We start from the raw sequence: 16,052 nt of genomic DNA, 5'->3' as shown, positions 1-16,052 counted from the left end.
TAAGAAGTGATGAGTTCTTAAGTTCTTATTACCTTAGGTTCTAATATAATTTGCTTAACTGTAAGTATATGTAAGTTTTAATAATGACTGTGTTTACCAACCAACTCACTAAATTCCTGAAAATTGAACAGTTGGCTTTTGTGGGCTGATACAAACTGTCTCTAGTACATTACTGATGGATTTCAAGGCAATCCATTAGGAGGGATATTAGGAATGAAAAATGGAGAGAATTGGCTTCCTTGAACTCTTGCCAGTTAGTTTCCACAAAGGTTGTTATAGAGTCTTCATGCAAGGTGGGAAAAGCCTCATCATGCAAGGAAGTAGGAAGAATTTCTCTAACAAAGAAGGCTGCATTAGGCTGAATCTGTCAAGAAGCAGAAGGAAAAATGTGATTGTTCAAGAGATTTGCTGGGGGAAGGAGCAAAAGAAGATAGGAAGAACCTTTAGGTTATGGTACATGTGGGATCCCTGTGCAAGGAGAGAGGGAAGGAAGGAGGATGAGAAGAACCTTAAACTGCCGCACAATTCACATAAAGATTTGGCCAGACCACTGGCAGGTCCTTAAGTCAAGGTTGCCAAGAGAGGACTTTGCCAGAATAGGATTGCCTTGGTACTTGTGCATGTTCAGTCACTGGCTGGGAGCAGCCCAAGGGAGTATGGCCTCAGTGTGAGGGTGGACGATCCAGAGGGGCAGGAGCTGGATCCACCAGTCAATTATACTCCCTGCAGTGGGAGACCTGAGTAGCACGTTTTCATAAGGTTAGGAGTTTAGGGAACTTGAAACCATCTAAATCTTCCCATATGTACTATTTCAGCATTCAGAGTCTCACTCTTTCCCAGTTAGCATTCTGTCTTCACATTAGAGATCTGGCAAAGCTGTGAATTAAAATGATATTTCAACTCAGCAAATTAAAGGATAATTTCTCCCCGCTTCTTGCTCAGTTCGACAGCTGCAAGGCATGAGATTCCTTTTAAAAGTCCTAAAGAATTTCTGATTTGGGGAAGGAGGGAGTCTGTTTATTTATTTTTTAAAAATGTCCATAAATTATTTGATACTCCTGTTTTAAACATTTAGTCTCTAACTCCTTTCTCCTTGAATGTGGGATGAACCTAGATTTGATTTTAAGGAAAAAGAATGTGGGAGAAGTGATGAGGTATGATTTCTGAGACTAAATCATAAAAGATGTTGTGGCTTCCCACATGTTTTCACTTGAATTATTTGCTCTGAGAGAGACCAACTGCCCTGTTGTAAAGACACTCAGCTGTCCATGGAGAGGCCCAGATGGTGAGGAACTGTAGCCTTCTGCAAACAGCCATGTAAGAAAGCCATCTTGAAAGTGGACTCTCTAGTCCCTGTTAAGCCTTCAGATGAGACTGCGACCTCTGCTGACATCCGACTGCAACTGTATGAGACATCCTGAGCCAGATCCACCCGGCTAAGTTGATTCTGAATTCCTTACCCACAAAAACTATTCTAATGTTTGTTGTTTTAAACCATAAGTTAGTTTAGAGGTTCCGATAGATAGCTATATAGATGTGGCAGTTGACAAGTGGAATACTTCTACAACAAGAACCTAAAATGAGTAAGGGAGCAGGAGAACTGGGTAGTGGGCTAGAGCTGGAAGAACTTTGAGGAGAGTGTTAGGAAAAGCTTGACGAGTTTTGAAGAAAATGTTAGCAGAAGCCTCGTAGACTTTGAGGAGGCAATGAGTGAAGGCTTGTGGGAAAATGAGATAAAAGCTATTGGAAATTGGGAGAAACAGTCTCCTTGTTATGTAATAACAATAAGTTTAGCCACACTGTCACCTGAACTACCATGGAAAGTAGAAAATGTACCTATTGAACTATGTGATATAACTAAGGAGATTATCATACAGAGTGCCAAAGGTATGGTCTGGTTTCTTCTTGCTTCTTACAGTTAAATGCAAGAGGAGATAGATAAGTTTTTAAAAGGACAGATTAACAAAAAGGAACCAGGACTTGATGTTTTTGAAAATTCCTGGCTCCTCAGATGACAAACAATGTTTAAATTAAGAAACTATTTGAAGCCAAGATCGAATCCAAAAGGACACATAAAAGGACTTGCAGGAAAACCTGGCCTAAAGATGAATCCAAGGATATTATCATTTAATTCCTTATTAAGGCCTTAGAAAGATCAAAGGTAATGCCTCAGAAAGCATTTAGTCAGACAAACGTCCTACTAAAATTTTTAAAGTGTCCCTCATAAATTCTCTTAATTAAACAAGAGATCTCCTAGGAAACTGAAGGATATTGTTCTTTAGCAGAATCTCAAGGTAGAGAAGGGCTTATCTTGAAGAGATTAGTGAGTTTGGCTTTTGAATAGTGGTGTGGACCCAAAAAGATTCAAGGAGACCTGCAAGTTTTTTTGAAGTATTCTGTTGGCATAAACAATACCAGCTTGACTGAAAGGAAGGGTCTTGTAAGGGGACAAGTATGCTTTGCATACAAGAGGAATGTAAATAATTTGTGGCTGGAGGACAAACTCTGCTGGTCTTAAAATATGTCTACAAATTCTTTGATACTCCTGACTTCAGAATGTGATGTTAATTTCCCCTCTTGTTGAGTGTGGGCTGACGGAGCTGCTTACTTCTAATGAACAAAATGTGGCCAAAGTGGTGATATGTGGTTTCCAGGACTAGGTCTTAAAAGGAATGGTGCTTCTTCCTCACTTTCTCTTAGGTCACATGCTCTAGGGCAGAGTTTCTCAACCTTGGCAATATTGTTATTTATTCTTTGTTATGAGGGGCTATTATACTGATTGTAGGATGTCATATGGATTATAGGGGTTGATGAATTAGCAGAATTCCTGGCCTCTATCCACTCAGAATTCCCAGAAATTGAATTGCTATATCAAAGGGTATATACATATGTACACACACACACACACACACACACACACACACACACACACAAAATAGCTTATTCTGTTTTGTGTTTTTTAAGTCTTTTGATATATAGCACCAAATCGCCCTCTAAAAAGTGTCTCTTTTTTCCACTTTCCCAAGTTAAATGAGTGCATTTTTCTTAGCATCTTTGCCAGCATTGAGTTTTGTCTTAAAAAATACATCTATGCCAATTTGATAGACCAAGACTGGTATCCTGTTTTAATTGTATTTCTTTTTATTATTGATGAACTTGACTATTTAAGAAATGGTTTTGGTCTGTTGTATTTCTTTGTAATTTCGCCCATTTTTCTCCTGGGCACGAGCAATGGTGCACTCACAGGATCCACTTTCTCCGTGAGCAGAATAGGCAGCACTGCACTTTCTGGCGGAGCTGGAGAAGCTCGTTTTCCTCAGTGCCTCTCCCAGGCAGGTGCCCAGTGTATGTAATTCTTCCATTAGAAATTCATTTTTTTAAGTTTATTCTCTGTCTAGATTTACTTAAAAATATCAGGCAAATTCCCTCCTAGATATTGGTGACACATTAACTTTCTTTTTGACACATATTAACAGACAAATGACTCACAGAGCCTTTGTTGGGTAGGCTGGGAGAGATCAAGAAGCAGTTAAAGAATTATATTGAAAGGAAGAAGACAAGAAACAGGGGATAATGGGCATCCCAAACTTTGCTCTCATCATGGTTTTGTTTAGGTCTTTCCTTTTCTAATCTACCTCATTCTCTCCCGAGAAGATAACTGTCAATTCTTTAAAAAAATTTTTTTCTAGAAATTTACCTTCTATATTTTGCTAACATATTCTAGTCTAGGGCTTCACCATTCCTGATATCCATTCATAGGCACCCATCATGTTTTACATAACTGTTCCCCCTGATGGGCAACTGGGTGGCTTTGAACTTATGGTTACTCCAGATAGCAAAATGAGTCTTGTGCAAAATGTTCGGGAGTGGGATTACTGGGTCATGGGGCCTGTGCATACCTAATTTCACAAAACTCTTTCCAATTGTTCTCCAGATTGTTTGTAGCTGTTTACTTTCCCACCAGCAGGATCACATCTTTCTAATACTTGCCTTTCTGGTGGGTGTAAAATGGTGTGATATCGCTATTTTAATTTACATTTATCTGATTACTAGTGAATTTGGGCATTTCTGCATCATTTTTCTAGCCATTCATTTATTCAACCAAAAATTACTGTGTCTATTATGTCCTAGGCAACAGTCTAGGCACCAGGGAGAAGTGTCCCCTGTCTGTTTTGTATTGGATCTCATGTCTTTTGGTGGGTTAGTTTATAATAGTTCATCTTTGTCAGTTTTAATAACATTAAAATCTTGTGGATCTACCTGCTAACTTTTTCTATGGCATCCTTTATTGACCAGATAGCCTTTTTCTAATGAAGTCAAGACATTTTTTTTTTTTTTTTTTTGCCTCCTATGTCATACTATACAACAGTGATAGTCTCCTGGAATTTGTTCTATTAGCTTTGCAGTTTGACATTTACATTCAGGACTTGTTCCATCTGGAGTCTACCATTCTCGGTGGTATAAAGTAGTACTCTAACCTTATTTTTCTCTAGAAAATGAACGTGTTCCTCCAACAGAGATTTAGGTTTTTTTGCTACGGGTTTCATCATTTAGCATAAGTGACCTCAGCTTTGAGTTTATTCTAGAACTGAGATGAGTCAGAGGTTTGCAAACAGTTGCAATGAGAAAGCATCTCTGTGAAACCTGAAGCGGGACAGTTCCATGTGACTGCTTTGCAGAAAGATTTGACTTGTGGTTAATGTTATGTGAAGTAACAGGAGCCAGAGGCCTGACAGCAGTGGACAGCTGCTGGCGGTGCTCAGTACATTTCCCCAACAAGGCCAGGACTTGCAGACAGAGGACTTAAAAATCAAGAGCAAGGCTGAAATTTACCATAAATGTTAGAATACTACCAAGGGGTTTCTCTGGTGTCACACATCCAAATTTATACGCCCACTTCTAAAATTTATGCTCTGAAATTTGGACATGGCTTAATAGCCATTCAGTGTAACTAGAGTTTCAAGCATGGGTCCTGGGAGGTCAGAATACTGGATTCAAATCCTAGGTTGGTCACTCATCAACTGTGTGACCTTGGACAGATTACTCTCTCCAGGGCATTAGATGAGATAATCCTTATAAAGCACTTAGCCTAGTACCAGGATTCCATGAACACAGATAATAAAAAGGCCTATTAGGTAATAGACTTTGTATTTCAGGGAATACAAAGAATAAACAAACTCTGGTTCCCCAAAAATTATAATCTAATATGAGGATAAACTACAAAAATAACTATACCATACGAGAAAACCTCGTATTTTGCTCTAAGAGAGTGACAATACGTAGTCAGAATTCAAGGAAAATAATAACATATCGATTTGAGGGTGGGGATCTATAGGGCAACACTGGGGGCTGGGGAAAACTTTCATGAAAGGAAGTGGCTTTAGGAAACATCCAGACCAATGAGTGAAGGTTCCAGCAGGAGAGTCCCAGGTCGGCTGGAGTGCAGATAAATGGTAAGAGGAAAGTCTGGAGAGGTCGTTGGGGCCGTGTCATAGAGACCTCAGATGCAAATATGGGGTTGAATTTAACCTGGTAGTCAGAGGAGAGGCCCTGGTCGGGACTGCAGTTTAGGAGGGTTAAATCAAGAGTGGGCGCAGAGCAGGCCCCAGCTGGCAGGAGGTAGGTACGGAGATGAATCAGGAAGCGATTGTGTTGGCTGTACAGAGTTAGTGGGACCTTAATGGGGGCAAGGGCACTGGGAATGACGGAGCGAGGAGCAATGTAGAGGCTCATGACTAAAAAATCAGCAGGACTCGATGAGGGAAAGGTCTCCCAATGGGTGACCTCTTCTCCCAGCAGCTGTTCCTTACCTCACTCCTTTTCTTAATGCCTCAGCTGGATTTCCTTTCTCTCTCAGCTGATAACCTCACTTCCACCTCCTCTGTACCTCAAAATGTTTCTATTTATTCCTTTCTTTTTTCATACCCATCTCCTCTCTTTTCACCCAAGGCCAACCTTTCCACTGCTCTTGATCGCTTCCTCTGCCTTATGGAATTCCCAGGGGTTATTTCTTTTCCTCTGGCATCTTCAGGCTACATCTCTACTGGCTCTGCCCTGCTTACAAACATGCCCAGGTTTGTCTGAAAGAACTTTCCTTGGACCTTGGTCTACTCGTCAATGACACTTTAATTTCTCTCCTACCCTCTGCCTCCAAATTTCTCAAGAGATGACTAATTCAATATCGGACTTCACAACCTTTCATCACATTTGCAACTCAGCCTTCCCAAATCTAACACTGACATTCACAAACACTGCAGAGTCGCTGATGACCTAGTGTATGTTGAATCCAACCATTTTTTTTCTCAGTCCTCTATCCACTTAAACATTATTGGGTCGCACCTCCTTTGCCTTCTCCCCACCACTTTTCATACCTGACTTTGGAAATAAGTGTTCCAGTTTTCTCTTTCCTAGCTCTTCCTTCCCACCTTCTCTAATGCCAATGGCCCTGTTAACAAAGCTGCTTTTCATTGTTTTGTCCTCATCCCTCTATCCCAGGAATGAGCAATCTTTTCTTGCTTGAGGTTGAAGAAGAATAAATATATAAATATATATACTTATATAAATATATATATATAATTTTTAAATGTCCATCAATATCTGTATCTATTTATTTGATAGAATAATAATCACTTAGAAAATGCCCTCTGAAATACAACATCAAGACCTAATTGTAACCTAGCTTACAACATGAAGGCCGCTTTCCAATGTTTCTTCTTGAAATTATGCCAAGAGCTGAAGTTATTGGCTCATTCTTCATTTCCCTTCAGAACATTAACCTATACCATGGATTTAATTGCCATCTCTCTGTGAGAAAATTCCAATATCTCTCTTTAAATCACACACCCCCAGTTCCAACTTCCTGCTAGCACCTCAAATTTAACCCATCCCATGGAATTCACTGTCTTCCTGCTCTGCTTTCCTTTTTCGCTCCTGCCTTCCTAGGCTCAAAGGTCTTCTACATAGAGGCAAAGAACATTATTTTGCATTTGTATAGTGATAGACACAGTGTTGTTAGTGCTTTAAGAGTGTTTTTAGAATAGGTGACTACAGACTTTCAATAAATATGGTAGTGAGTGGAGAATTTTTTTAAAAGTAGCAACACAGTAATTAATGAATCAACATTTCAGTTTAGAAAAGCCAAATAAATAATGATCTTTAAAAATGTTTCATACTAAATTTGATACAATGTGAAAGGAATTCTATGGCTTAGGAAGAATTATGTCATTTTTGTTATATTTTTAATAAATGAAATAGCAATTGATGACAACAATAAACTTTTATTAAGAGCTTTCTACATATCAGAAATAGTGGGGCTTGCATCCTAGGATTTTATAGATCCTCTGGGATTTCATTCATTAGCACATTGATAATAATAATAATAATAATAAACTGAGCAAATGAAGCAGCAACTGAAGTAATCAGTCAGGAAATAGAAAGAAAATGCTAGATTTTCATAAGTTTAATAAACTTATTCTACTAGTTTTAGAGTTTGTAAAATTCGAGGACATCCTATGACATCAACTTTTATTTTGACAAAAGGAGAATAATTCTAATGTTTTTCCTACAAAATTCTGACTTAAAATATTAGATCTACAATAGTCTCTAAGAACCAATTAGTAAGATAGAGCCTGTAATAGAGTCTGTAAAAGACAGAGTAAGATAGTGAGATAGCATACATAAAAGACAGAGTCCTTCAGAGAATGCTGTTTTATACAGGGAGAGTCACTTTCTTAAAAATATAGCTTTGCTACCACTTTTGTTTTCATATGCATCTCAAGATTGGTTTTGCCATCTTAAGGCTGCCTGAATTGAGACAGATGGGTGGTTGTCAGTGGTTTTAAACTTTAGAGGTCTTTAAAAAGTCTACCATCAAGTCCCTAATTAGTTTGATATGAAAACTGCATGGCAAAAAGTAGCATCTTTGTCATGCATCTTTAACATTGTGTTAAAAATGTATATAGAATCTATATAAAGAAGATGACAATAATGCTCCAGACTGGGAATATGTGGAGCTTTTTAATTCTTTCATTCACCCTGCACTTTTTGAAGGACCACTCTGGGAATGTTCTAGGTGCTAGGGATTCAGCAGAGAACAAAGAACAATAAACCTTGCTTTCATGTAGTTTACATTTTAAAGAAAGGAGAAACATTAAACAGGACAAATCTATGGATTATCAAGTGTATTCAAAGTGATGCCCTAAATGCTAAGGAGAAAAATAAACTAGGGGAAGAGTATAGGGTGTGGGGGGGGGGTTAGTTAAAATTAGATTACGAGGGAAAGGCTCACAGGGCAGGCGACACTTGTGCAAAGCCCTGAAAAGGCTGGGGGGAAGATAGCTATCTGGATGGCTGTCTGCAGGAAGAATGAGCCAGTGTAGCTGGAGGAGGAAGAGATGGAGATGAGCTCAAGAGTTCACAGGGGACAGATCCTGTAGGGTCTTAAAATTTTTTGCCATAAGATATAGAGTAATTGGAGGATGAGGCAGAGAAGCAGATGATGGAGTGTTTTAACAGGATCCTTCTGACAGTAGCCTGATGCTAGCTTTAAAGGTAGTCTATAGGGGGCTCAACGGTAGAAGCAGGAAGAGAGAAGTGAGAGGTGACTGCAATAATCCAGGTGACAGATGAAGGTGGCAGACCAAGATGTATTTAAGTAACTTCCTTGGAAAAAAGTAGAATTCTAAATGCATTTTGAAGAAAGAGTGGCAGAATTTTCTACTGCCTACTGAGGGTGAAAAAAGGTCTCCATGCAGATGACTCTTAAGTTGTTTTTTCAGCAATGGGAAAGGACGTGGTTGCACTTCTGAAGAAGACAGAACAAGTAGTAGGTTAGGACAAGAAGATCAGGAGGTCAGATTTGAGTGAGTTGGGTTTGAGATGTCTAGTAGCATGCAGAATGAGATGCCCAGTGGTGGTCTCCTACCCCTCCCTCCACACACTTCCTCTAGCCCCTCCCTTATTATTGTAGGGATTGTGACCTGTACCAAGGCACACACCAGCCCTCCAGTAACTCCACTGGCTGATCCGTGCACACCATCAAGAGCTGCTGTCCCCTAGATCACTGGTCTCAACCTTTTTGGCACCAGGGACCAGTGCTCCTATGAGAATCTAATGCCCTATGATCTGAGGTGGAGCTGAGGCAGTCAGCCTCAAATACATACGAAGCTTCGGTCCCTTGCTCGCAGCTCACCTTGTGCCCTGTGGCCGGGTTCCTAACAGGCCACTGACCGTCAGGTTTGTGGTCAAGGGCTTGGGAATCCCTGCCCTAGAGCAGGAGTGTACATTGAACAACTTGTTTTACCAGAGGGAGCTATTTTAGTAGTTATTCAAAGGCAGATATTTGCCAGCTGTGACCCTAGCAGTTGGATATAGGGATGTGTAGTTCAAAAGAAAGTTTTACCCTGCAGATACTGATGTGGGACTCATTAGCTTGAGACTGGTGTGTAAAGCCATGAGCTCACCAGAGGAGTGAATTTAAAAAGTGTTAAAAAAAAAAAAAAAAAAAAGGGAAGGCCCAAAATGAAGACATTCTTGCTAGAAGCTCATGATATCAAACTAGATTTAATACCTGATCTAACTGCCATATCAAACTCTCCCAGAAACGTAATCTTAATCAATCAGTATGAAATTTTCTGGTCAAGCACCAGTAGGGTAATAATCTGTCACAGAGGCCCTCTCCATCCCCCAAGGAAAGAAAGAGGCAGTCTACATAATTAAAACCCTTCCCTTTCTCTTCCTCCAAAGATGTTCGAGCCTCAAAATTATATATATGTGGCTAATATATATATGTGGCTAATAGATCCCTTATTCCACCCTTCATCCTATAAAATCCTTTCATTTCCTTTTTTTATTCGTACACTTCAGAGCACCCTGTTAGTTGCTAGATGGGATGCTGCCCCATACTTGAATGAATAATAAAACTAATTAGGTCTTCAAATTTACTCGTTGAATTTTGACCATTTAACAAAGAAATGTGTATAATTCTTAGCTCACAGGGTGGTGGTTGTTTTGTGAGGATCAAATTAAATGCATACATTATACATCTGGCACACAGAGCTGAACAAAGAGGGTTTCTAGTTTTATTAATAAACCCGTCTGTAGGGGCTCGTCTCTGGGCAACTTCCGGCCCCGACTAGAAAGCATACATTGGGCAACAAGCGCACATCCCGAGTCGAGGACGAAAGGACTGGAGATGGTTGAGATGATTGGCATTTATAGATAGACGTCTCTCAGGCCGGAGGCGGAGGCTTGGGGAGGCTAAGCATCTTCAACCGGCAGCGGAATGGAGCTCCCACCAGGCCTCCCGGCTTCGCCGCAGCGCGCCCGCGGTGCTCGCTGCCTACCGCGCCCACCCGGCCGAGCTGCGGCCCCAGCCCGAGCGCCAGCCTCGCGCGGCCGGGACGCGCGCCCACCTCTCCCGCGTCTTCGCTCCAGGAAGCTCCTGCCTCTACCCCGCTGCGCGGCTGCGGAGCGTCTGCGGGGAGGAGGCGCCGGGGCCGGGCTGGGCCTTGCGGGCAGTAGCGTGGGAAGGAAGGGCGGCGGAGCAGGGCCGGTTCTGCGCGTGGTGGCTGCGCGCTCTTGGGCTCTTCACGTGTGCGGACACACATGGAACCTGGCACCCAGCGCCCTGGGCCAGCGGCGACCGGCGGGCTTGGCGGTGGGAAATGTTGGTAAAGGAGAGCGCTCCAGTCCGGCGGGGCCGGAGCCCGGGGCTGCAGCCCCGGGAGCGGCGCGGGGCGGGGCCGGCGAAGTTGAGTGTTCGTCGCGGAGGGCCGGGCTCGGCAGAGATGCGCCAGCCAACTGGGACCGTAAAAGGCTGGAGCGGACGGGGTAGGTGTGGCTCTGCCTGCGTGACCTGAGCCCCTGTCCCGGTCGCCGTCGTCTCCCGCAGCTGCGGCCTCTCAGCCATGGGTGCCGTCTGGTCCGCCCTGCTGGTTGGAGGGGGTCTGGCCGGAGCGCTTTTCGTCTGGCTGCTGCGGAACACGGGAAAGAAGGGGGACGCGGAGAAGGAGAAGGACGTCTCTCCTGGGGAAGCCGCGGCTGCGGGAGGCGATCAAGGTGGCCGCGGGGGACGGAGCCCTGGACCTTCCAGGCGGGAGCTAGTCACCAAACCAGGTATTCTTCCTCCTCGCGTCTCGAGGGCTGTTCTGCAGAGGGCTTTCAAGTTCACCCAGGGAGGAGACAAACCCATCCAGAGCCTTCCTAACGGCCTCTTCCCGTCGACTAGCTTGCTCTACGCGGGGCGGGACTCTCCCTCACACCTCTCATTTTCCCCGACTAGTGCGCACTGAGGCCCTGGGGATGCCCTGGCAGATCATGACGACCGCGCCCTGCTGAGTCTCTGCCTTCAGCTCCCGCCCCTAAGGACCTGCCGCTGCCCCTCCGGCGGGGTGGGCTCCTCGGCTTGGCGGTGCGTGGTGCAGTGCGGGCAGCTGCAGCGGCGGAGCCCCTGCGGGGCTTTGGAAAGGGTTGCTGAGGTTTACTGGGATCCTACAACCCCCTTCGGTCTCAGCAGGAACTCTCTCTCAGTCCCTGTCCCATAGCCTCATGTCCTTCCATCCCTCACCCCATGGAAGAGCTGGGTTTGGGAACACCCAAGCAGTGGGCGCCTCTGCCAGGAAGGCAAAGTTCATGGTGGACTCTGGCCGTGAAGGCCTCGACTGAAGAAGCCCCAGAGCTGTACGCTAGCCGCTGATTTCGGAGCTATCCGCCCTCGCCGAGTCTCACGCGAACTACGCCAGCGTTGTCTAATCCCTGGAAAGGGATATACTTAATACGGGTACTTAATAGAGGACCCAACTCAGATGTATAAACGTCTATATCTAAGTCTCTATATTTTAGAGACGGTATGCTAGGCAAAGTAGGAGCACTGGCAGAAAGCCTTACTTTCCAATGCCCTTTCTTGGCAAACTGCCCATGCTTGGCTTCAACCTCTTGGTGAAAATGACATCTGTAAACTTTATTTTTAGTGGTGTCCATCTGTAGCCACTTGAAAATCTGCCCCTGTGCCTTTCCTGGTTTGATTTGGGATGAACAGAGAGCTCATTTATCTCTATCTGAAAGCCAGCCTCATGTTTTAGGTTGAAAGATTGGGAATTCTGAGTAGTATTTGTTTACGCCTCACTTCTGACACCACCGTTAAAGAGAAAAAATTTAAGACCAACTTCTCTCTCCCACCCACCGCCACCCCCACATACATACACACCCCCCCCCCACACACACACACGTCTGTGCTCATTGTATGATTTGGGAGATTTTGATCTCATAGGGAGCTATTTACACTTATTAATGAGGTGGTCAAGAAGGAAACGGAGTCTTTAGAGAACTGGACTATGTCCTTTTAAGAATATTTTTTAAAAGTGTATGGTGGGAGGGGATGTAAGAAGTCTATAGTTTGTCGAAGAGCTTCCTGATGCACATGGGACTGGCAGGGAGAAACCAGCCTCCCCTCAATTCTTGCCCGGTGATGCACGGCTGGGCTTGCTATTCTCCCACAGCCACAGCTGCACTGATCTGCTGGCATCTGTGCGTAGTCTGCTGCTTCCTAGGGTAACTGTGCAGCCCTTCACACCGCAGGCTGTGGAACAGTTTTTTTTTTTAATAATAGAAGCCAAACAACTTGACTTGGTTGCATGCCAAGTATTGCTTGGCCTTCGGAGATTGAGGACTATGACATTTGCCTCTGCAACTTGCCATGTCATTGACACTCCTGGATGTGCCTTTTATTGTTGGATCTACATGTATCTTCTTAGAGCACAGTATTGGTTCAGTTAGTGTCTGAACTAGGTAATCAAGTGCTTGCTTTTAATAGGGATAGTTTTTGTGAACTGCAGATAGATTAGTGGTAAAGTCCTCAATGACTAAACCTATTTTCTCAGCCTTTTTCCTCATGAGAACTGCCTATTACATTTTGTTTTTTTAGAGTATCTTCAAGAAAGCAACGGATGTTTGGTTTCAGAGACCAGAGGTCCTGGTAATGTGCATGAAGCAGCATGGAGACTGCAGAGTCCTTCTGGACAAGGGGATGACTGTGACAGTTCAAGAGAGCATGTTCCTTCTGGGTCGTTTCCAGACAAAGAATCTCTAGCTACATCCACAACTGGAAACTCTAAGGGTTACTCTGAAGTTTCAAGAAATGAAAGCTGTGAATCTCACAAAGGAGAATTGGGATTCCATAAAAGACAAGAGACACCTGCTAAAGAAGCTCCATATTTTGCAGGGAAGTTGCCTTCTAGCAACCTGCTCATAGACAGAGTTAAAGAAGAAGTGAGCCGTGCACAGTTGGACAGTCAGGACCTGGCTGACCAGGACTGGGAGATGGTGTCCAGGCACTCATCTTGGGGAGATATTGGTTTGAGTGGCAGTCTTGAGTCTCCAGCATTAAGCCCAAACCAGGGAATGGACTATGGCAGAAGCACTCTTGTGGAAGCAAGAAGTCAGGAAGTGGATGTTAAAGCGAAAAGGGTAGTAGCTATGTCTTCAGAGTCTCAGCAAGTTAGTGTCAGGTTTCAGGTCCATTATATCACAAGCCCTGGTATGCAATTCATTGCAGTAACTGGAGACCATGAGAAGCTTGGGAGGTGGAACAGTTACATCCCCCTTCAGTATATCAAGGATGGGTTCTGGTCTCGTTCTGTGTACCTGCCAGCAGATATAGTGGTGGAATGGAAATTTGTGGTGGTAGAGAACGGGAAAGTTACTCGCTGGGAAGAATGCAGCAACAGGTTACTAGAGACTGGTCAAAAGGATAAAATGGTTCACAAGTGCTGGGGGATTCACTGATTCAGTTTGCAAAGTATTGAAGAGGCCATTGCAGGATGCGGAAGAGGCTAAGGTTATGGAGCACAGTGAATAATTTAAAATAAAGCGAGTATAACTCCAAATTTAGCCATCAGAGTTTTTTCAAATTTGTTAGTGGCTTGCGTCTAATGTGCAGAAATATATATATATATATATATGTAGATAACACTTGGAGTGAGCATGGGCTGTTTTTTCTGTGGCATTGATGGATGGATTTATGCTGATTCATCATTATTTTAGGGCTTAGTCCTCTTGGGAAGTGACTTGGTTAAGCTTCAGGTGTGGCCTCATCAGGGAGCATAAAAACTAACTAGCTACACAGGGTTCAAGTTTGAGCCTTTGGGTGATCTTAAATCAAAGGAGTAAAACAAGCTACATTCAAAAAGAGCTGCTTTCCTATTGGTACAGCTGGAGAAACGCTCTTTACTGCATGGACACTTTACATTTAAAAGCATAACACCATATGAGCTGTGATGTCTGATCACTAGATGTGATTAATGAGGATAAGAGGTAATTCATTAAGACTTCCCAATATTTTTGGCTTGATTTTACCTGCCTGGTATGGTTTGAAGGTAGCAAGTATGTTTTTGTCGTGTGATCAAAGGCTGGTATAGAAACAAGGGGCCTCATTAGAGTCCACCACTGGGAGCAGCCTATGAAGAAAGGGAACCGGAATAGGGCTGAGCCAGGTGGCCTGAATGAAAGCTCTAGGGGGCTGAGAGGTACAGGTACATACACCTGACTACAGGGAGCAACACGCCCATCGTTGATTCCTGGGGCCTTTGTAGGACCATCTCTGCCCACCACACAGACCCTGTCAGATGAGCTGTCCCACAGCAATTGTTTCACCCTCTTCTCTCTCCTTTCATAGCAGTAGCTTCTTGGGTAACCAAATTATAACAGGACAGTGATAGAGAAGTGAATCTTTGCTCTGAAAAGAAACAAACACTTGAACTTTGCTATTATAACTAAAAAAATAAAACCTGGGTTTTAATATCTTTATTAAATGTCTGGATTTTTTTTTTGGTCTAAATCCTAGTAACAATAGCTTAGATATAAATAAAATACTAATATTTTCCTCCATTAATAAGATACAGAAGAAAGCAAACATCAAGAGGCAGAGAAGTCTGTTTTTCTTTTCCCTTTGGAGACAAAGTTTTAGAATCTTTCTTTTAAAACTGTACCTGTGGAGGGTATTATGCATGCCTACACTTAAAAATGAATTCTTATCTGTTAAAACAACTTTTAATAAGTGTAACATTTTTTTGGTAAAACATTGTTTAATTTTGATTACAGATAGTCTTTGTTGAAAAGAGCTTAAAGCCAACTGAAGATAGTGTTAGAAAGTGCTTTAAAAAACTGATACTTTTTGGCTCATAGCATTATTATGTTAAATTCATGCATAATGAATTTAATATTCTACCAGTGGGGTCTTCATAAGGCATTTAGTATTACAGCCCAGAATGCCCAAGCATTTCTATTAGATAAAATTTAAAGGTAAAACAATTTACAATAAAAATCTCTTTAGAGTTCTATCACTAGCCATTTTATCATTAACTAATAAAATAAAAATCAATAGTCAATTGATTTTAAATATATATACCCATAATGTGTGTGTGTAAATATATGTGTGTATATACATAGAACACTAAACTTTATACATTTAAAATTGTTATTTAAAATTGGATGTGCATAGTGTGCTAATACTGTCATTGAGAAGAGAAACAAGGATTTTACTGTGGGAGTCTGTATGCCCTAGTGTATTATCGGTACTGGTAAGGGCTAGCTTTAACCGCTGTCACAGACTCTACACGTGTAAGAAGGCTGCAACAACAGTTGTTTCTCACTAAACAAGTCAGCCATGGGGACCCCTGGTAGAAGGGCAGCTCTTCCCCTTGCAGAAATTGTCACCTAGGCTCCTTCTGTCCTGTGACTCACTGTCTTCTGTAACCAGCCCGTGGAAGAAGAGATAAAGTGAGGGAAAACCACAAATGCTTACTTAAACTTGGCCAGAAAGTGCCATATATTGTTCTGTCCACATGCCATTATTGAGAACTGGTCAGGTGGCCACACCTAGATGGAGGGGAGGTGGGGCTGGGAAAGCCTCCAGCTGAGCAACTGTTTCTTAGTGACACCTGTGCTATGGAATGGGAGTGTAGGCGTTTTTGGACAGTTAGCCTTCTGCCACATTGTCCCCATTGCCTTTGGTACAATTGGAATATTTTTGTATATGTTCTTATTGTCTTATTAGG

General features: G+C 42.8%; 1 protein-coding gene across 1 annotated transcript; it reads left to right on the top strand.

Moving 5' to 3' along the window:
• Positions 1-10,825: 10,825 nt before the first annotated feature.
• Positions 10,826-14,807, top strand: STBD1 (starch binding domain 1). Its single transcript, XM_016156054.2, has 2 exons — positions 10,826-11,115; positions 12,923-14,807. The coding sequence occupies exons 1-2, from the start codon at positions 10,908-10,910 to the stop codon at positions 13,780-13,782; spliced, it is 1,068 nt and encodes a 355-aa protein (XP_016011540.2). The 5' UTR covers positions 10,826-10,907; the 3' UTR covers positions 13,783-14,807.
• The last annotated feature ends 1,245 nt before the right edge of the window (positions 14,808-16,052 follow it).

This window comes from Rousettus aegyptiacus, unplaced genomic scaffold (assembly GCF_014176215.1).
Source record: "Rousettus aegyptiacus isolate mRouAeg1 unplaced genomic scaffold, mRouAeg1.p scaffold_m13_p_10, whole genome shotgun sequence".
Lineage (NCBI taxonomy): Eukaryota > Metazoa > Chordata > Mammalia > Chiroptera > Pteropodidae > Rousettus > Rousettus aegyptiacus.
This window is presented reverse-complemented; position numbering and strand designations above follow the sequence as displayed.

What these genes read in the sequence shown, in the direction of transcription:
- STBD1 (XM_016156054.2), top strand. Translation starts at nt 10,908, where the DNA reads ATGGGTGCCGTCTGGTCCGCCCTGCTGGTTGGAGGGGGTCTGGCCGGA. An exon ending in GGAGCTAGTCACCAAACCAG is followed by an intron (nt 11,116 to 12,922) that starts GTATTCTTCCTC and finishes TTGTTTTTTTAG; the next exon opens with AGTATCTTCAAGAAAGCAAC.